We start from the raw sequence: 22,602 nt of genomic DNA on the forward strand, positions 1-22,602 counted from the left end.
CGTCAAGTGGTTGAAAACAAGAGCCGGACGAAAATTAGCGCAATATGGGCAATTTCTCTTCAAAATGTAAGTACCATTTACTTTTTTTCGAAAATCCATCAACTTTTGGGTTTATTTCTACTCACGAGGACTAACGATATAAAATAGAAAAAATCGAGACCCAAAAAAATTACAGTTTTGTAACGCATTTTCACATACTTTTTGTATGGACCGTTACAAAACTGACACACAATTTGTATAAAAAACTGGGGACACTTTTTTTCTTAGTCTCATTCAATAGTACTCGTGATTCTGAGTCTAAATAACCCAAAAGTTGATGGTTCAAAAAAAAGTAAATGGTAGCATTTTTTCTGAAAACTCCCTATTACCACGTCGGCGGCAAACAAGCACCTGAAAAATTGCAAATTTTTCAGGCAATTACTAAATGTGACAACATAACCAAATACGTAATATGTACAGTCACCAAAACTATTACTAAGCTAATTTGTGCTGACTGTACGTGCCATACCATTATAAACTCTATCTTAAGCCCAGTAAAGTTTTATACGGCTTGACAACAGAGATTATTATTTATTACCCCCCTTGCAGCTTGTATGCACGGGGGCTCAGTTATCTCTGCAGCCGAAAGTACGTGCCATACGATTATGAGCCTCATCTCAAGCCCAGTAGAGTCTTGTTTGGCTTGAGCGCGGCGCGTATTTTCTTGACGAGGGCCGACGGTTGTATTAGGACTGATACTTCAGTCCCGTGGGCCGCTATACGGTTCATTTCTTCTTCGCATCCCTAGAAAAAAAATTGATAAGTTACAGAATGCGATTACACAAAAAAAACCGGGCAAGTGCGAGTCGGACTCGCGCACGAAGGGTTCCGTACCATAAAGCAAAAAAAAACGGAAAAAAATGCAAAAAGAAAACGGTCACCCATTTAAGTACTGACCACGCCCGACGTTGCTTAACTTTGGTCAAAAATCACGTTTGCTGTATGGGAGCCCCATTTAAATCTTTATTTTATTCTGTTTTTAGTATTTGTTGTTATAGCGGCAACAGAAATACATCATCTGTGAAAATTTCAACTGTCTAGCTATCACGGTTCGTGAGATACAGCCTGGTGACAGACGGACGGACGGACGGACGGACGGACAGCGAAGTCTTAGTAATAGGGTCCCGTTTTACCCTTTGGGTACGGAACCCTAAAAATTGATAAGTTACAGAATGCGATTACACAAAAAAAAAATGAGGGGACATCTTACACAGGTCAACCTAGCCCCAAACTAGGCAAAGCTTGTACCAGGGGTGCTAGGCGACGATATACATACATATACCGGGTGTGGCCTGTAATATGAGCAAAAAATTAAACTGTAGGCTGTACTCCTCATACTGACCAACATTTGTTCAGCAACTCTTAAAAATAACTTGTGGTTTAATTTTTAATATACTTTAAAGTTTATTCTAAGACGCAATGTATCGCGAATTTTGTTATGTTTAAGGCGTGACAAACAACGTCAGTCACAATGATATGGTGAAACGATGGCGTCCATTGAAGATAATACATATTTATTTTATATGAAAAATAGGGAGTCTAAATACTTAATAATTATTAAAAGTTGTTGAACTAAAGTGTCACCTTTTGAGGAGTACAATCTATGTTTTAATTATTTGCTCATGTTACAGGCCACACCCGGTATATGCTAAATTATTACTATTATTACTTTCGGTATTACCTTGAGCAGGCTGAGCGGCTGGTTGTTGACCTCGGTGAGGGCCCAGCGGCCGGGTGGTGGTAGACCGGCGCGCGCGCACACCGACTGCGGTTCGACGCCGGTTATGTTACATTCGCTGTCTAGCTTTATATGTCATGTGCCATGACAGTTTTTTTATGTGATAGTCAGCAAACGAGCAGACGAGCCGCCTGATGGGAAGCGGTCATCGTCGCCCATGGACAAAAGCAACATCACAGGAGCCACTTAAGCGTTGCCGACCCTTGAGAACCCTAAATACCCGCTTCTTGAAGAATCCCATGTCGTAGCGCAAAGGAAATACCTCAGGAGGCAAGTCATTCCACATTCTGCACGTTCTGGGAAGAAACGAGCGAGATGCCCGCTTATTCTTGGTGTGCCATGTATCTAAGAAGTGGGGATGAACTTTGCTCCTTTGGCGGGAGGTGCGGTGACTATTTAACTACAGTATAGTGTGTAGCTTTAAAATTGAGCTCGACGGCTAATCCTATTGTCTATTGTTAAGTAAAACCGCTCGTGCCACAACCACCTGCATAAAAAATACGTACTTCGGTTACTGAGTGCCGGCGAGTCGAACGCTACGGAACCAGTCTAAAATGTGTCATCGAGATGCGTAACAATGGCGCGTTATCGGAGAGCGCACCTACACTGGTTTTTTGAGCGTTGGACTAGCCCGCGCTCAGGTGCCAAATAGAATAATGAAGACCCTTTTTTGCAGGTAAGTAGCACGTGCGGTTTTACATAACAATTATTGACAATAGGATTAGCCGCCGGGCTCTATTTGAAAGCTACACACTATAACTCTATATTTCAAATCCTCTTGGCTATTACCTTGAGCAGGCTGAGCGGCTGGTTGTTGACCTCGGTGAGGGCCCAGCGGCCGGGTGGTGGTAGACCGGCGCGCGCGCACACCGACTGCGGTTCGACGCCGGTTATGTTGCACTCGTTATCTAGTTTTATGCCTGACACAAAAAAAAATCATCATCATCATCATTTCAGCCTTTATACGTCCCACTGCTGAGCACAGGCCTCCTCTCATGCGCGAGAGGGCTTGGGCTATAGTCCCCACGCGGATTGGGGACTTCACATACACCTTTGAATTTCTTCGCAGATGTATGCAGGTTTCCTCACGATGTTTTTCCTTCACCGAAAAGCTAGTGGTAAATATCAAATGATATTTCGTACATAAGTTCCGAAAAACTCATTGGTACGAGCCAGGATTTGAACCCGCGACCTCCGGATTGAAAGTCAGACGTCATATCCACTCGGCCACCACTGCTTAAATTTTTCCAAAAAAATTTAGGGTCAAAAGATCCTCCAGATTGAACATAGTCGCGCTACCCCCTCTGCCACGCATACGGTAATTTTACTCCATGTTCGAGTCGAAAGTGTCTTTGTGTGACGTCCGTGTCTTTGAACGGACCAATCACGGCGCGGGACTTCGCTCACCTCGTCCCGCGCACCCCCGCATTTTTGGCATCATCGGTTGCATGAAATAATTGCTCTAAACTCGGTCTAGAGGATTCCTAGTCTATGGGCCTAATAAGATGCAAAAAAACCGGGCAAGTGCGAGTCGGACTCGCGCACGAAGGGTTCCGTACCAGAATGCAAAAAAAAAAACAAAAAAAAGCAAAAAGAAAACGGTCACCCATTCAAGTACTGACCCCTCCCGACGTTGCTTAACTTTGGTCAAAAATCACGTTTGTTGTACGGGAGCCCCATTTAAATCTTTATTTTATTCTGTTTTTAGTATTTGTTGTTATAGCGGCAACAGAAATACATCATCTGTGAAAATTTCAACTGTCTAGCTATCACGGTTCGTGAGATACAGCCTGGTGACAGACGGACGGACGGACAGCGAAGTCTTAGTAATAGGGTCCCGTTTTACCCTTTGGGTACGGAACCCTAAAAACGGGAATAAAAATAGTTATTTGTTTTACAAGGGGGCAAATTTGTTGTTTAACCGCTCGTGCTAATATACCCGAGCAAGCGAAAGATTCCAGAATTGAACGAGCGTAGAGAGTGGTTCGAAAAATGGAATATTGAGCGTTGCGATGGTTTCAAAGCACGAGGGTTACACAGAATTTGCTCCTGAGTGAAACACAAAATTTTTCACCACACCAACCCGAAGCAAATATTAAATGTAAAATATCAAACAAAATCAAACCAAATCAAATTCAAATGAATGTTATTAAATATTTATCATCCAAAATCATCATTGAAAAGTAAATTCTACCAACAAACATAAGAAAACAACTCAAAATTTGCATTTAACTACTTTGCCTCACATGTGAATAAAATGCAACTTTGTTATCAGTTTTTGAAGTGCAAAGTAACGAGCTGGTGTGGTGAAAGTAAACTTTTTCATTTGACGTTTTAATTAATATCTCTGAAATAGGGAAATCTTTTCATTTGTACCTTGTATTGTGCAATAAAGATTAAAATAAATAAATAAATAATAAATCTTACCTAATTTCTCGTGGTCCCGTTTATTTAATACATATATCTTGCCAAGCGGGACGCGATGAAACAATATATCCACCTGCAAAAAGAAATATTTATAAGAAAGGGATAAAACAAAATTTGATTAAATCAGGCCTGTAACGTTTTATGAATAAGGGAGTAATAGGGATGATGACACATGTTGAATTTTATAATGAAATCTAGTAAAATAAATAGCTATTTATCAGAATAAAGGGGATATTAAAATAATATACGGAAATAATACAAATTTACAGGACCTGAATGTTTAAAAAAAAATTTTTTTAACTTCCACAAAGGTAATAAGTAAGGATACCATTCGAGTTCTTGTATTTTATTAAAAAAAGAAAAATTTGTTCACTATATATACAGGGTGGAAAGATAAGTCGGGCCCTGGAGGGAAACTACCTTAAATCCTTAAGCTGGCTCATTTTACTTAAAGGAGACATTCCTTTATTTTTAAAAAGAAACAAAACTGCATTCAAAGTATTTTACTTTTTTTCTTCAATTTGGCTTGCCTAAAAAAATCTTAAGTACTAAATATTAGATTTTATGGATATTTTGTACGACAGACGAGTGTAAGACCTAATGTTTCTTGAAGAAATGTTATCATTAACATTAACTGTATCGACTAGTAGAATAAAAATGCGAGTTTTTATTTTTTGGAATTTTTAGTCGGTTCGAGTCCCGGGCGAGGCAAGCGAGTTTTAGAAAATTTTTGATTGCAGTTTTGTTTCTTTTTAAAAATAAAGGAATGTCTCCTTTAAGTAAAATGAGCCAGCTTAAGGATTTAAGGTAGTTTCCCTTCAGGGCCCGAATTCTGCCCTGCTTATTCAATGTGCAGTACTTGCATGAAAATCATCGTTTAAAAAAAGAACTTATTCAAAGAGAACAAGATAAACAATTGCATGACTTTTCAACTGCGATTACTGCGTATGTTGTTAGCACGGCAGAATTATCTTTCCATCCTGTATAAATGCAATATTTCACCGACAAAAACGCTATTTTCTTGTTTTGTCCATACTTCAAGATGGACTCTCAGTGGCCTTGACGTCACGTTCATTTATCATTTTGTTAGGGGCGTTTTGCGAGTGAAGTATGACTGTCGGACTTTCATTTTTAACTTCTGTATTGCTTTAATGCAGCGGTCGGCAACTTTTTATTAGCCAAGGGCCACATAGTAGTTAATGGAGGTGACGCGGGCCGTACTTTGTTAATATTTATGACTTTATGAGACATTGTCTTTTGTCACTATTACATACAAAATAGCCAAGGCGGCACTCGGGCCGCAAGTGACAGGTTCACGAGCCGCATGCGGCCCGCGGGCCGCAGGTTGTTGACCGCTGCTTTAATGCAATGAGTCTCATATAGACATTTGATCTTAAAATCAGACCCGATCGATTGATGCCAGAAATGAAAATTTGTAATCTAACGTATTATTTTGAGTACATCCCAATTTGAAGCAATGATCAAGACCTTGGAAAAAACGGTTCGAATATTGATCGACGATGTGACGAAGGTTCTAAGAGTGTGGAGTGGATGTATAAACCCCCCCCCCCCGCACTGACCGTTCTGGTGCGGGCGTCCTTGAAGAGCGTCCTGGCGTGCGTGGCGTCGCGGGGCGTGAGCCCGCGCAGCGCCGCCACGCGGTCCCCCGCGCGCCCCCCGCCCCACCCTGCGACACGACTCACATGTATATACTGACCGTTCTGGTGCGGGCGTCCTTGAAGAGCGTCCTGGCGTGCGTGGCGTCGCGGGGCGTGAGCCCGCGCAGCGCCGCCACGCGGTCCCCCGCGCGCCCCCCGCCCCACCCTGCGACACGACTCACATGTATATACTGACCGTTCTGGTGCGGGCGTCCTTGAAGAGCGTCCTGGCGTGCGTGGCGTCGCGGGGCGTGAGCCCGCGCAGCGCCGCCACGCGGTCCCCCGCGCGCCCCCCGCCCCACCCTGCGACACGACTCACATGTATATACTGACCGTTCTGGTGCGGGCGTCCTTGAAGAGCGTCCTGGCGTGCGTGGCGTCGCGGGGCGTGAGCCCGCGCAGCGCCGCCACGCGGTCCCCCGCGCGCCCCCCGCCCCACCCTGCGACACGACTCACATGTATATACTGACCGTTCTGGTGCGGGCGTCCTTGAAGAGCGTCCTGGCGTGCGTGGCGTCGCGGGGCGTGAGCCCGCGCAGCGCCGCCACGCGGTCCCCCGCGCGCCCCCCGCCCCACCCTGCGACACGACTCACATGTATATACTGACCGTTCTGGTGCGGGCGTCCTTGAAGAGCGTCCTGGCGTGCGTGGCGTCGCGGGGCGTGAGCCCGCGCAGCGCCGCCACGCGGTCCCCCGCGCGCCCCCCGCACCACGCGCCCGCGCCGCCCCACCGCCCCACCCTGCGACACGACTCACATGTATATACTCATCGACTGTAATAGACCGCGGACCAGGAGCAAATATCGTCAGTCATCGCCTCCCGCTTGATACTTTGTCAGATGATAGTTTAGATGCTATGATGAATTAAAAAAATAGTCAGCCGGTTGTATCGCGGTGGAAAGACCGTCAGTTGATCATGTCCGCAAATCCATAGGGCGTTTATTGAAATGCCTGATAAAATCCTATATGCAAAGTTTCATGATTTAGTTATTGCTGTAATAAATAAGTTATTTTTTGCGCTTATTTTTTACATTTTTATGCAAGTAGCTGACGATCTTTCTACCGCTATACAACCGGCTGGCGGTTTTTTTATTTATAATAACATCTAAACTATCTTCTGACAAAGTATCAAACGGGAGGCGAAGACAAAATTTATTTTATTTTTTTACATGTATGACAAAGTTTATTTTATTTTTTTACATGTTTCGGTGGCTGCCATTCCTCAACCCACCAACGGAGCGCCAGCTGACGTCCAAGAGGGATCATCAAAAATAGCCGTTAACCAATATACGAGTTATCACCCGGGACTATTGGTCATGAAAGGCTATAGTCGGTTTTCCATAGTAAGTTGGCCCTTAAATCAATTTGACTCGGGTTGTTTTGTGAGTACCTCTTATGGTGAAGGATATTTTTGCTGAGTATCAACATCCTACTAAGTAGTGACAGTTTTTGACTTATGATTTTTTATTTTTTTCTTTAATGTATTGTTTTTCGAGATGTATTCAAGCGATTTGCTTAAATTTTTTAAATAGTGTTCTTTATTTAGGTATGCATCGATACTCAAAAAACGAATACCAGTTGTCATTGGCATTTTACTCTTAAATACGATCAACCCGATAAAACAACGCAAACATAATCGAATGTTTGTATACTACATTGAAAAACATCGCGTAACTGCAGGACTTGACCACACACATTGCTAATTTTTGACAGGAAGTACCGTTTGGAAAATTTTGATATTTAGGCAAGTAGTAGGCCAATGTCTGGCCTACAACTAGAAAAAAAAATTAGAGGTGTCGCTACTTCACAACGACATTTAAAAAAATGTTTAATTTTTTTTTTCCTTAATTTTTCTTTTTTTTATATGACAACGGGTATTCGTTTTTTGAGTATCGATGCATACCTAAATAAAGAATACTATTTAAAAAATTTAAGCAAATCGCTTGAATACATCCCGGATAGGGAATGCAAATCGGTTATTTTTTGTATGGAAATAACCGCGGTTTCGGTTAATAACCGATTATTTCCATACAAAAAATAACCGATTTGCATTCCCTAATCCCGGAAAACAATACATTAAAGAAAAAAAATTAAAAAATCATAAGTCAAAAACTGTCAATAATAGGATGTTGATACTCAGCAAAAATATCCTTCACCATAAGAGGTACTCACAAAAAAAACCCGAACCAAATTGGTTTAAGGGCCTATGGAAAACCGACTATGGCCTTTGTTCGTAGCTCGCAGTGGTTGAATTAATATAACTCCGCATACCGAACCATAGATAAAGGGACAACTGGCTTAAGAAGCCATGTGAGGGTAGATTTTTTTTAATTTTATTTTCACCACACCAGCTCGGAAAGGCTTACTTTGCACTTCAAAAACTAATAGCAAAGTTGCATTTTATTCACATGTGAGGTAAAGTAATCAAATCAAATTCTTGTGTTTGCTGGTAGAATTTACTTTTGAATTATGATTTTGGATGATAAATATTTAATAAGATTCATTTGGATTTAATTTGGTTTGATTTTTTTTGATATTTTACATTTAATATTTGTTTCACTCGGAGCCAAATTTTGTTTAACCCTCGTGCGTTGAAACCCTCGCAACGCTCAAGATTCCATTTTCGAACCACGAGCGTAGCGAGTGGTTCAATTTTGGAATCTTTCGCTTGCTCGGGCATCAATATTAGCACGAGCGGTTAAACAACAACTTTGCCCCCTTGTAAAACAAATAACTATTAAATACCTAAAGATACAGATAAGAATCTGAGTGTAGCGAGTGGTACTTACCAAACCATTCTATTGTAATCCACAAATATAGGCGGGTGGGCTATAGGTATGCTGCTAGCTACGGCCGCCCCGCGGCGTTGCTCGGCCCGCAGCGCGGCAGCTTGGCGCTGTCGCAACGGTCTGAGCCCAGGTGGTAGGCGGGAGGGGGGAGAGTGATCTGAAAGTTTCCAGAAAGTTTAGTGAAGGGTACAGATATTTTTTTAACAGCCTCGTAAGGCCCAGTGTGCATTACAATATACACACAGATTCAATCTAATGAAACCAAGGGTCTAAATAAAAATGCTCTACGACGAGGAAATACGACCGGTCTGGTCTAGTGAGTAACGACCCTACCTATGAAGCCGATGGTCCTGAGGTCGAATCTCGGTGATAAACATAAATATTTGTTCCTGAGTCATGGGTATTTTCTATGAAGGTATAAACGTATGTATTTATCTCCAATATAAGTATGCATATCGTCGCCTAATAGCCATAGTACAAACTTTGCTTAGTTTGAGGTTAGGTTGATCTGTGTAAGATGTCCTTATATTTATTTATACCTAACTTATCCCGTTAGTTGTTTCTTGTTCATTAATTTATCTACTAGTAAAATGTTAATGTACAAACGACTTACATTTTAATCAGGGCCTTGCCCTTTACAAGGAAAACACGAGTCTAAATTAATGTTAAATATCATTAAATCATCATTAAGAATAAGTAATAACACTTTTCATTAGCATATGATACGATGCGCCAGTATCTAATACACTTTCAAATACTTTAGTAACCATAATCGTTTTATAATTGCATTTCAACAATAAAAATACTATATAAACCAAAGCATAGACCAAATATCATCATTCCGAATCTATACTTCGAAGTATCACAATGAAATCTATCATCTTTGCGTTCGCCTGCGTTGTAATGTTGGTGGTAATATCATCTCCGGTAGAAGCTGACAAGTTGATAGGCAGTTGCGTGTGGGGAGGGGTGGACTATACCTCCAACTGTAACAAGGAGTGCAAGAGGAGAGGGTTCAGGGGGGGACACTGCGGGAGCTTCGCCAACGTCAACTGCTGGTGCGAGACGTGACAAGATGGCGCCCGCACAAAATGGCGGACAGTATAACAAGATGGCGACTTTGTAACATGTGCTCTGGAACTTTCTTTGTGTTTATTCGATTGTAATTGTAAATTGGCTGTTAAAAAGATATTAAATATGAAACTTATATTTTTTTCTCTTTATTAAAACACTTATAGTGTCTATGATATTATTTAAAATGTTTCAAAACCGACTATCAGACAATGGAGTGTGTAAGAGTGAGTAAGATAGATAGAGAGCGGAAGAAAAGAGATAAAAAGAGTATGTTAGATAATTTCTCATTAATAAAAGCGCATCTCTCACGAAAATTAGTACAACTTTCTCAAAAATATCTCTCCGCGCACTCTAACTAGACAATAATAGTGTTCAGATATTTATGAGCGACCCGTCCGCTTGGCTATTTGTGTAGTAGAATCTGACAAGTTGATAGGCAGTTGTGTGTGGGGAGGGGTAGATTATACCTCCAACTGTAACGGGGAGTGCAGGAGGCGAGGGTTCAGGGGGGGACACTGCGGGAGCTTCGCCAACGTCAACTGCTGGTGCGAGACGTGACGAGATGGCGGCCGCACAAAATGGCGGACGGAATAACAAGATGGCGACTTTATGACGTATGCTCTGGAACTGTCTTTGTGTTTATTCGCTTTTAATTGTAAAATGGCTGTATTAAAAAGACGTTTAATATAAAATTTCCGTTTTTTTAAACACATCACTTACCTATGATATTATTTAAAATATCTCAAAACCAACTATCACACAATGGAGTGTGTAAGAGAGAGTAAGATAGAGATAGAGAGAGAGAGAGATAGAGAAAGCGGAAGAAGAGAGATAAATAGAGATATGTTAGATAACTCCTCGACCATTTCTTTAAAACTATCCTGGAGGCGGATAGGACCCAAGCGGGGTAGACGAAAACCCAGACGCAGCGTTTTAGAACAAGTGGAAGAAAAAGTAGGGGTGGTGTCGTTATCCTACCTAAAACTGTCGTTTTTAGGGTTCCGTACCTCAAAAGGAAAAAAACGGAACCCTTATAGGATCACTCGTGCGTCTGTCTGTCTTTCCGTCTGTCACAGGCTATTTTCTCGGAAACTACTGCACCAATTAACTTGAAATTTGGTACACATATATACAGGTTCGACGTTATTTAAGAAAAGGGAGGAAGAAAGAAGGGAGGAAGGCACACATACCGTTGCTGAGCGAGCTGCTTCTACGCCTCGTGCCGTCGACCCGGCCCTCGGGCCGCGAACGCCGCACCACTTTCACTGCCACTGTGGCGCTCCTGTAATATAAACACATTTTAACTAACGTATTTCTTACTCTTAGGGCCAGTTGCACCAACCACATTTAACGGGCTGATTAACGTCAATAAAAGATAAAGATAAAAATCAATTTATTCGAGTAGGATCTGTTGGATCGTCAAAGTCTACATTTTATGTTAAACATGCACAGTTACAATAAATTTAATTAAAAGGAATCAATAAAATATGAAGGAAATGTCAAGAAAATCGCAAATAAGAATAAATACATTACGATTTGGAAATTATGAAAGGAAATGGAAGGGAATGTGCATTTACGAAATAAATAAATATGAAATATGAAAAGTGCCTACTTAATACTATACTAAAGATTAAAACATGCAAAAGTGCGATTACCTAATGATAGTTATGTCATTGTGTATTTACAATTATTTAATTTCATGCAACATAAAAATATAGCAAATCTTGACAGTAAAACAAGGCGCGAAATTCAAATTTTCTATGGGCCGAAATCCCTTCGGGCCTACATTTTTCAAATTTGCCGCCTTTTTCTACTGACAAGATCTGCTTGACCAAGTATATATATTATATACAAATTATAAATTATACCTACCTAGTTGTATAATGGCTGAATCAGCATTTTGCATCGTCAAAAACAAAATTATAAGCAATAAGCAGTGTAGTATGAAACTTCCCATACAATAACATTTAGCGAACGCTTTAACGGTGACCGACAGTTTGGTGCAACCAACCCTTAGCCCCATTTGCACCATCCCACTAACCCAGGATTAACCGGTTAAACCATTAACCCAGTGTTAAATTGTACAGGCTGCGTAGCCAAGATGCCGATCGCTTACGCTCCGTAGCGATCGAAACGCAACTGTCACTGTCGCACTAATATGGAAGAGTGATAGAGAGACATAATGCTTTTCGTTGTCGAAGCGATAGCGATTGTAACCTTGGCTAGGCCGGCTGGTAACCACGGTAACTCCAGGTCTAACCGCTTAGCCCCGGGTTAGTGAATGGCGCAAGTAGCCCTTTTTTTATGAAGTAGGAGACAAACGAGCAGACGGATCACCTGGTGGTAAGCGATTACCGCCGCCCATGGACACCCGCAACACCAGAAGGGATGCAAGCGCGTTGCCGGCCTTTAAGATGGGAGTACGCTCTTTTCTTGAAGGTTTGAAGGTCGTATCGGTCCGGAAATGCCGCAGGCGACAGTTAATTCCACAGTTCGGCAGTTTGGCTTAATCTAATAAAGTAAAAACTAAGCCTAAAATAACCAAAATTTATTGTACCTGTCGTCGTCGTGTCTCGTAGGGCTCTCCTGGCGGCGTCCCTGTCCGAGCCCTCGCAGGCGACTCAGCAGAGACAGCTCCGTGAGACCTCGCTTCCATATCGGCTTGCCTTGGCTCCCATCTTGATTTTTATTTGCAAGAAACAATGGGGATGTTGACTGTATTTACAATAAACATAGATGGTAGAATCGTATAGATATGCTATACGCGTGCCTCCATGAGGGTCAAAACATACACAATGCGACACTATGATTGGTCGAATTTATTTGTTGCCCACCATAGTTCATACTAAATTTACGGTAGGGAATAAAAACAATGTGAGACTGTGATAAAAACCGGGCAAGTGCGAGTCGGACTCGCGCACGAAGGGTTCCGTACCATAATGCAAAAAAAAAAAACAAAAAAAAAGCAAAAAAAGAAACGGTCACCCATCCAAGTACTGACCACTCCCGACGTTGCTTAACTTTGGTCAAAAATCACGTTTGTTGTATGGGAGCCCCATTTAATTCTGTTTTTAGTATTTGTTGTTATAGAGGCAACAGAAATACATCATCTGTGAAAATTTCAACTATCTAGGTATCACGGTTCGTGAGATACAGCCTGGTGACAGACGGACGGACGGACGGACGGAAGGACGGACGGACGGACGGACAGCGAAGTCTTAGTAATAGGGTCCCGTTTTAACCTTTGGGTATGGAACCCTAACAAGGACAAACAATAATAGCTCTTTCACTGCTCCTTCTACTGGAAGGTACATAAGACTATCCTGTTCGGTCATTTCCTCCGACCCTGATCCAGTTATATACTAGATTCATGAAAATAAATTATTTACACCATGGCCAAATGTATCATAACACACCTTTGTTACCTATGTACATACTTATTTCTTTATTATTTATTTACCTCAGCTGTCAAATGTATGACTTAGTATTCTTTTAAGTATCAAAGTAAATTATCCAATTTCATCTAACAAAGTACACTACTAATGTCCGCTGACTGACAGGACAGAAAAACAACAAGAAATAACTAGGCTATAGTTCGTTTTTTTAGCATTAGAAATAAGGTAAACAATCTTGATGTGTCTTTTAATTGAAAAACACATTTTAAAAATAAGTTACGGCAAATATGTTACAAATATGAATCTAATACGATCATTTATATTCTTCTGCTTTCATAAGTAATAGCTACTGATTTTTAAAAAGCGTTTTTCAATTAAAAGACATGTCAAGATCGCTTACCTTCTTTCAAGTTCTTTCTAATGCTAAAAAAACGAACTATAGAGTATACTTGTAACAGTTATATTATAACTTACCACTTCTTTCTCTCTTCGGGCTTTGAGTCCTCTCACAAGCATTGCTATGAGACCTCTCCACCGGCCTCGGCGGCCTAACCACCCTCACACTAGAATCCACACTCACAGTCACCGAGTTCCCACCGTTCACACAATTTTGACTACTATTCACACAATTTTCACCACTATTCGCATCGACTTGCACTTGATTCGAGCTAGAATTGCTCGGATACAAATACTCATAAGTCTCCATGTTTGGTAGCGAAGACTTTCTAACTTTCTCTAAAGCTTTTATCCTTCGGACTGGTAAAGGTGATCGCTCAGTCGAGGTTGATGCTTGACATAACGGTTCATATATACTCTTGTCTCCGTTTAAATTGACTGTGGTTGTTAAACTTATATGTCCGTAGTCAGACTCTTTGTAGACCGTTCCGTAGCCGTTCTGTTCGGTTTCTGTGTTGACTATGTTGATGTAGTTTTCTTTGGCCTCGAGGCAGAGTTCTTGTATGCTGAAGTGGAAGTATTCTGTTTCGGGGCTGAGGACAGGTATGGCGGTGTGCGGGGGCTCCTTATTTGATACTTGTATCACGGTTATGTTTGTGCCTTGGTAGTCGCTGGAACAATCAAGTAATAAAAAGTTAAAGATGATGTATACTTATGATAGACAAACACGCATTAAGTATATTTAGTTATAATGTTACTTCACAAATTTAAACGAGATAGATAGATATTCTTAAATAGTCCTCGCCAAAAATCACATGGCAAATGCTTCTGCCTTTTTTATTATTTATATTTATTTACATAATGTGGTGTTGCGGGTATCCATGGGCGGCGGTAATCACTTACCATCAAGTGATCCGTCTACTCATTTGCCTCGTACATCATCAAAATAAAAATTGTTTACGTAATACTGAGACATGTCGAGTAGCGGATAATATACCTCAAAAACATGGCACTATTTGGCAATCTCGTAACAACATAATGTATGGTCATACTCATACTGTACAACGCCATCAGTTCATGGCCTTCTGAAAGGTATGCAATTATGGGTCTTCATGCATAGATAAAAATAAACGTATATATTTTTGAAGTGAAAACTTCTTTAGCGGCGCTGTGCACTTTTTGAGGCGGGGAAAAAATGTTGAGCTCGAGACAGCGTAAGGCGTAACCCTCTCTTTCTACCGCGCGGCGAAAATGTATGCCTGAGCCTGCTGTTTCGTTTAAGCGGCGCAGGGCGCTTGTGTGACGTCATGTGTGACGGACAATGTAATTGTTTTTTTATTTAAATGACATCTAGTGAGTTTCCCTCAAACTGGTATTAATATAACTGTTGTACTCACAGTGATGTGCTTTGGGGTTCCAGGTAATACGACGCAATAACGCTAGATGGCGTTAATCTCAATTATACATAGTGCTGCAGACATTTTGCACTAGATGGCGCTGTTATTAATATTTTGAGTTACAATGTCGTTGAGTTTTCACTTCTGCCGGCACTCCCGAAGTGCAACCCGTTGTTTTTTTTAATACATATACTATAAGCAACGCTTTAAGCAAGCACTCTGTTTGTAGGTGCTTTTTGCCACAAAGCATTTAATGTTACCTGGGTGTCTCCTCAGCAGTAGCCTCAACAACCACAGTCTGCTTGTATTCCTTAACTTCTTCACCAGTATTCTCCACTTCTTCACTTATCCTGTCTATTTCCGCGAAGAATTCTTCATCGCTGTCCGTATTGTTCCTTCTGCAATTAACAAAAAAGGCGTTTGTACAGAAATTGTACTTTTCTCAAACTATCGCTTCGGGTCGTATAGTTCTTATTTTGAAGGATATAAAAAAACCGGCCAAGTGCGAATCGGACTGGCGCACGAACCACTTCCGTACCATTACGCGGAAAACGGCAAAAAAATCACGTTTGTTGTATGGGAGCCCCACTTTAATATTTTTTTATTTTGTTTTTAGTATTTGTTGTAGCGGCAACATAAATATATCATCTGTGAAAATTTCAACTGTCTAGCTATCACGGTTCATGAGATACAGCCCGGTGACATACAGATGGACGGTCTCTTAGTAATATGGTCCGGTTTTTACCCTTTAGGTACGGAACCCTAAAAATTATGACTCAGCCCAGTATGTATACCTAAAGTAAATTTTTATCAAGCAAATACGTCTGCGATCGATACTACAAAATACTACATCCGGCATGACTAGAACTTGCGACTTTTCGGAACACCGGTCCGACTGCTCTTATTGTATTTTTCAAACACGATGGTCACGGTTACAGGTGTCATCTCCATATTTATAACCTTTAACTTAAAAAAACTTAAAAATCTTACCTCAACACCGAATCGTCCAAGCAAATATTCTGGCCACATATATTGGTTGTCTTTGGTATGTCCTGACTAGTGCTCGGTAGAGATATATACGGCCGGCTCTATGGTACTAAAGTAAGGACACTAAGCATGAAGACTTTCGTACATTGACCTATCTCTATCACACGCGTAATGTATTACTGTCCACTCATGACTCGTGTCAATGCATTGTGCGAGCGGGGAAGCAATATAGTAGTAGTAGTAGTAAACACTTTATTGCACAAAACAAGTACATAACACAGAGAGAATACAATAAATGTGTACAAAGGCGAACTTATCCCGTTAAGGGATCTCTTCCAGCTAACCTATACTAGCTTGCTAGCTAGCTTGTCAATATAATTAGAGATAAGAAATGGCGGGTCAATGTATTAAATTCTTTATGCTAGGCGTCCTTACTTTAGAATCGGAATAAAATCTAAAATTGTGTCATGTGTTTGTTGAATAAGGCCGACTTGCACCATCCCACTAACCCGGGGTTAAACGGTTAAATCGTTAACCTACTGTCAAATTGTATGGGTAACCATGGCAACTCCAGGTTCAACCGGTTAACCCCGGGTTAGTGGAATGGTAAATGGGCCTAAGAATCTTACCTCAATACCGAATCGTCCAAGCAAATATTCTGGCCACATATCTTGGTTGTCTTTGGTATGTCCTGACTAGTGCTCGGTAGAGATGTGAAGGGTTCCGGTTCGTCCCAGTGGGAGATGTCTATGGGCTCTACGGTCGGCTCTACGGTTGCTGGTGATTCGGGCTGCTCGTTGTGTTCAGGTGCGATTGCTCGGGTGGGTATGGTTAGCTCTATGCCCGGTACTCTGAAAAGTATAATCTAGGTTATGTCACAGAATAAATAATAATACTAGATACCAGTGGCGGATTTGTAGTCTTTGCCGCCCTAGGCCCCAAGCCTTGTAGCCGCCCCTTTCTCAGCATCAGCACCCATCATATTGACTACATTTAGATCAGGCAACGGAAAGACATATTATAGAGGCAAAAAGAATAGATAGTATAGAGGGGTCCTGTCAAAGTAAATTTTGTAGTCACGGTACATTTACTGCCATCTATCGACACACGATTAATCTTAAAATAAAATTGAAAATGTATAAATGAATTAAAATATGTTTACGGATATATGATTATAAATTTTTATTGTTCCACAATGACCCATGTTCTTTCACTGATACGTGTTAAAATTGTTAAATATCAAACGGTGTCGCCAACGCCATCTAAACGACAATAGGCCAAAGGTGTATGGCGCCATCTATTCGACAGTGACTTTTGCTTGACATCCGAGGCACGTTTTTTTCTTAGACTTTATTTATCTTATACGGAGTTATATATATCTCTGATAGAGGGAAATGCTTGGGACACATTTTTTACTTAGTAACTTTTTTGGACTCGTTAGGAGGTGAACATATCAAAAGTTGGGGGGTTTGGTTTGAAGGTCACATTTTTCGGTTTTTCGCTTATTATATCTTAGAAACTATACGTCCTTGTAACATGATCATAGGAACATAGGTTTTATGACGCACACTGGTTCAACGCCATTCAAGATGTTACACGCGAGGGGTTCCAGGGTTCCTTAAGGAAGGCAATGAATCGGCCAGGACGGAGAGCACTACAGCACAGAGCGACTTATGGTGGTCACGACCCTCAGACATGAGGATTCGACTAGGAAGAAGGTTTTATGAAAAAAATAAGCAAATACTTATTCATTTTAAGTGACAGTTTTACCAATAACATTGACTTTCATGTACCTACAAAAATTCTTGAATAACTGTTAAACTATTTATCCTAAAATTATAAAAAGAATCTGAGATTCTTACAATGAGCTCTTTGATTTGATATGTAACACGATATAGTTTGAAAAACTTTATTTTTAAATTTTCTCATTTACCCCCCAAAATATGGAGGCCATATTTAACACATTCATTACCACTAAGTGCTACGGGTTACGCTCGTAGTCGCTACGAACAGTGCACCCGACAGTCGGGTTCTTGGTGTTGAATGTGTTAAAATTCATTTTCATCACACTCGCTCAGTAAATGTGGAATTGCACGAAGGCGTAGCGGGAGTTATAGAAAATTCGTTTTCCCTAGGGAGTAATGAAGTTTCTAGTGCCATAATGAACAGTTTTTTGTCTTTAAACTTATTTTTTGTATCGCAAGTGTGAGGAAAAACATTGTGTGTATCTCGGGGCGTAATAATATTGCAAACTCGAGCCTATAAATCGTCAAAAATTGTGTTGCAAGCATTTCCCCTACAGGTACTTTTTTGAGAATTTGTTGCCTGGTCTAATTTTGAGTTATTTTTTGTTATCATCAGCGAATTTTTTGTCACAATTTGCCGCCCCTAATATCTTGCCGCCCTAGGCCCGGGCCTACTGTGCCTTATGGGAAATCCGCCACTGCTAGATACAGAAGACTCACTCTCTAACAAAGCGCGTCTGTTACGATCAGGACAGGTATGGCCGCTAGGTACCGACAGCGCCACGCGCGGCTTATGGCTAGCCACCAAAATTGGTGTGGAACGGATGTACTTGTAGCTACCTGTTGCAAATCGAAATCGCGGAGTGAGCCACGTCTGGTTAAGTATAATATAATATAGATTTTTATTTAAACTTGCTCTTGCATAGCAAAAGTTGCTCAGTATAATCCCAAAATCACCCTGGCAAAGGGAATGCAGTTATTTTTTAGCCACCCTGTAGGTATAAGAATTCTTAATTTGAAATAGCACTTCATATAGGCTCTTGAGAAAACCTACGGTCGTTCTGTCGTAATGAAACACATATAATATTAGACTATACCGTTCTATAATACCGTTCGAGAAATGAGGCCCAGGTCTTATCGGATTACGGTCAGGCGAGGCTCACTCCGCGATTTCGTCGCTTTGCAACAAGTACATCCGTCCCACACCAATTTTGGTGGCTTGCCATAGGCCGCGCGTGGCGCTGTCGCCACCTAGTGGCCATATCTGGATGCTGATACGCAATAATGTGTCAACCCACATTAATTTTTCAATAAGATGTCAACTCAAAATATTGACGCTTAAAGTTGAATTTAAGCACACATCTATTTTATTGAAAAAAAATCAAAATCGTAACAGACGCGTTTTGTTAGAGAGTGAATCTTCTGTACCTATACCTCGTTTTTTTTAGCATTAGAAAAAAGGTAAACAATCTTGAAGTGTCTTTTAATTGAAAAACAAATTTTAAAAATAAGTTACGGCAAATACCTATGTAACAATTATGAATCTAATACGATCATTTATATTTTTCTGCTTTCATAAATGATAGTTACTGATTATTAATAAGCGTTTTTCAATTAAAAGACATGCCAAAATCGCTTCCTTCTTCCAAGTTCTTTCTAAATTTTCTAATGCTCAAAAAACGAACTTTTACGGTTGAATTACCTGTCGGGGGGTACGGGCGGGGTGGGAGGGAGAGGTGAGGTGGGGTCGCGCGTGCCGGCGCGGGGCGCGGGCGGCGCGGGGGCGGCGGGCGCGGTGTACACGTTCTCGCCCTTCGAGAGGATCTTCAGCTCGTGAAGCTTGCTGCGCAGGAGCGTCACCCAGTCTTGCATGGATTCCCTGGAACGACCAAATAATAGGCTAGATGACAAATTTTCATTTATGGTATCAATCAATCAGGTTTGTTTTTAGGGTTCCGTACCCAAAGGGTAAAACGGGTCCCTATTACTAAGACTTCGCTGTCCGTCCGTCCGTCCGTCCATCCGTCCGTCCGTCCGTCCGTCTGTCACCAGGCTATATCTCACGAACCGTGATAGCTAGACAGTTGAAATTTTCACAGATGATGTATTTCTGTTGCCGCTATAACAACAAATACTAAAAACAGAATAAAATAAAGATTTAAATGGGGCTCCCATACAACAAACGTGATTTTTGACCAAAGTTAAGCAACGTCGGGAGGGGTCAGTACTTGAATGGGTGACCGTTTTCTTTTTGCTTTTTTTTGTTTTTTTTTTGCATTATGGTACGGAACCCTTCGTGCGCGAGTCCGACTCGCACTTGCCCGGTTTTTTTTAGGATCAAATGTCTATATGGGACCCATTGCATTAAAGCAACACAAAAGTCAGAAATGATAGTCAAAGTCCGATAGTCGCACTTCAATCGCGAAACGCCCCTAACAAAACGATAAGTGAACGTGACGTCAAGGTCACTGAGAGTCCATCTTGAAGTATGAACAAAACAAGAAAATTGCGTTTTCGTCGGTGAAATATTGCGTTTATGTATATAGTTGCCAAACAATCTTTTTTAGGGTTCCGTACCCAAAGGGTAAAACGGGACCCTATTACTAAGACTTCGCTGTCCTTCCGTCCGTCCGTCTGGCACCAGGCTGTATCTCACGACCGTGATAGCTAGACAGTTGAAATTTTTACAGATGATGTATTTCTGTTGCCGCTATAACAACAAATACTAAAAACAGAATAAAATAAAGATTTAAATGGAGCTCCCATACAACGTGATTTTTGACCAAAGCTAAGCAACGTCGGGCGTGGTCAGTACTTGGATGGATGACCGTTTTTTTTTTGCATTTTTTTCCGTTTTTTTTTGCATTATGGTACGGAACGCTTGGTGCGCGAGTCCGACTCGCACTTGCCCGGTTTTTTTGGATAAAATGTGAGGAATCGAACGTGAGTTAGTTTTACTTGGTATTATCAGAGACCTCGTTAGTGGCTAGGGCAATCACACATTTTATCCAAAAAAAACCGGGCAAGTGCGAGTCGGACTCGCGCGCCAAGGGTATTCAGTATCGGACATTACGCAATAACGGTATCTAAATCAGATATTGGCTCTTAATACTGTAATCTCAAATGCTTAGAGATACTTCTAAAAGTGCTCGGCATTTTGAATTCCTTAAATAGTGTCAGGCGTGTCTCACTCCGCGATTTCGTCGCTTTGCTACAGGTAGCTAAAAGTACATCCGTTCGGCCCCAATTTTGGGGAGAGCCATAAGCCGCGTGTGGCGCTATCGCCACTTAGCGGCCATATCTGTGCTGATCGTAACAGACGCGTTTTGTTAGAGAGTGAGTCTTCTGTACTTAGTACTATTATTTATTCTGTGATAGTGTTAGGTTTTTTTTTACGAGCCTATAAGATGTCCCAATGCTGGGCAAAGTTTTTTAGTTAATGAAATTTATATGTATGTTAGTCTATAAGGTATATGTAATATGGGTCTTGTTGCATGAAATTTTAAAATAAATAAATTTACTTACTAATCCGATTACATCTATCATAAACAAAATGTACATATTTAAATAACTTACCAGTCGGGCGCCAGCATCCGCACGGGACCCTGATCTGTATCCACAAGGAAGTCATATTCATCCCCGGTGTGTGGCTTGACACTCGCAGTGACATGTCTAGCTGTCTTGAGGCAGGCGCGCCAAGCCGGCTTGTGAGTTAACGTGGCCGGGGCCTCGGGGCTCGGGTACTGCTCGAGGAACGGCGTTCGGCCGTTGTGAACGCAGAAGAGCGTCCACATCGCTTTGAGGGGCGGTTTCTGAAAAAGTTTGGTAATATGAGCGATTATTGTATTAAAATAAATAAAAAATATTTCGGGTACTGCTGAGACATGGACAGTGAAGGAGCGAGAGAGACAAAGAATCGACGCACTCGAAATGTGGTGTTGGAGACGAATGCTGCGAGTATCTTGGACACAACACCGTACAAACGTCTCCATACTTGAAGAATTTAAGGTGAAAGAGAGGCTCTCAGCTACGGTCAGAGCGCGTATCCTCAGATACTTCGGACATGTGACGCGACGTGGAGAGCAGGCCATGGAGAGACTTGTTGTCCAGGGACGGGTCAATGGCTGTAGGTCAAGAGGACGTTCCCCAATGCGTTGGACGGATCAGATAAAAGCCCTTACCAACACCCCACTTAACACATGTGCCAGAGAAGCATCTGCCAGGGAGAACTGGCGTAGATTCGTTCGTCGCTCAACGTGACCACGACTGCTCTGCCAAGAGTAATTCGACGGAGAGGAAGAAGAAGAAGAAAGGCCAGGTCAAGAGCACCCTAAACTGGCGAGCGTGTATGATGAATGTTATGAAAGTGAAGGAAGGGATCGTAGCAAGTGGAAATCCGTGGTCTCTGCCTACTACTCCGGAAAATAGGCGTGATTATATGTATGTATGTATCAGTGGTGGCGCGTCAAACATATCCATAGGCAAGCCGGGGCTAATTTGGCTTACATATTTCCTTTACAACTCTGCTCATACGTCCAAATACAGGCAAGCCGGTGGGAATCGGCTTTTATGGACACGCCGCCACTGCTATGTATGTGTATGTATAACAATTTCAGTCACCTTATGCCCCAGTGGCCTGAGCTTGCCGCTCGGCTCATTGGGGATGCGCTTGAGATACGCGTTCTTCTGTATCTCTCTGTAGTACACGGGGCCCTCTTCTCGGTTCGATATCATTGTTATTCATTGGGTCCTGAAAAATAATCACCATCTATAGTTCGTTTTTTTAGCATTAGAAAGAAGGAAGCAATCTTGACAGTCTTTTAATCAGTCTTTTTAAAAATCAGTAACTATTACTTATGAAAGCAGAATAGAAATGATCGCATTAAATTCATAATTGCTACATATTTGCCGTGACTTATTTTTAAAATGTGTTTTTCAATTAAAAGACGCATCAACA

At 41.5% G+C, this 22,602-nt stretch overlaps 1 protein-coding gene across 1 annotated transcript; it reads right to left on the reverse strand.

Moving 5' to 3' along the window:
• Window positions 1-306: 306 nt before the first annotated feature.
• On the reverse strand, window positions 307-22,392 carry LOC134677581 (uncharacterized). The gene is made up of 13 exons (XM_063536058.1): window positions 22,266-22,392; window positions 21,222-21,457; window positions 19,348-19,524; window positions 16,530-16,751; window positions 15,174-15,311; window positions 13,595-14,187; window positions 12,283-12,403; window positions 10,916-11,007; window positions 8,652-8,808; window positions 6,470-6,602; window positions 4,205-4,277; window positions 2,567-2,697; window positions 307-783 (listed from the first exon to the last, which is right to left on the reverse strand). The coding sequence occupies exons 1-13, from the start codon at window positions 22,377-22,379 to the stop codon at window positions 652-654; spliced, it is 2,319 nt and encodes a 772-aa protein (XP_063392128.1). The 5' UTR covers window positions 22,380-22,392; the 3' UTR covers window positions 307-651.
• Window positions 22,393-22,602: the final 210 nt, after the last annotated feature.

The sequence above is a fragment of the Cydia fagiglandana genome, chromosome 26 (genome assembly GCF_963556715.1).
Source record: "Cydia fagiglandana chromosome 26, ilCydFagi1.1, whole genome shotgun sequence".
NCBI classification, from domain to species: Eukaryota; Metazoa; Arthropoda; class Insecta; order Lepidoptera; family Tortricidae; genus Cydia; species Cydia fagiglandana.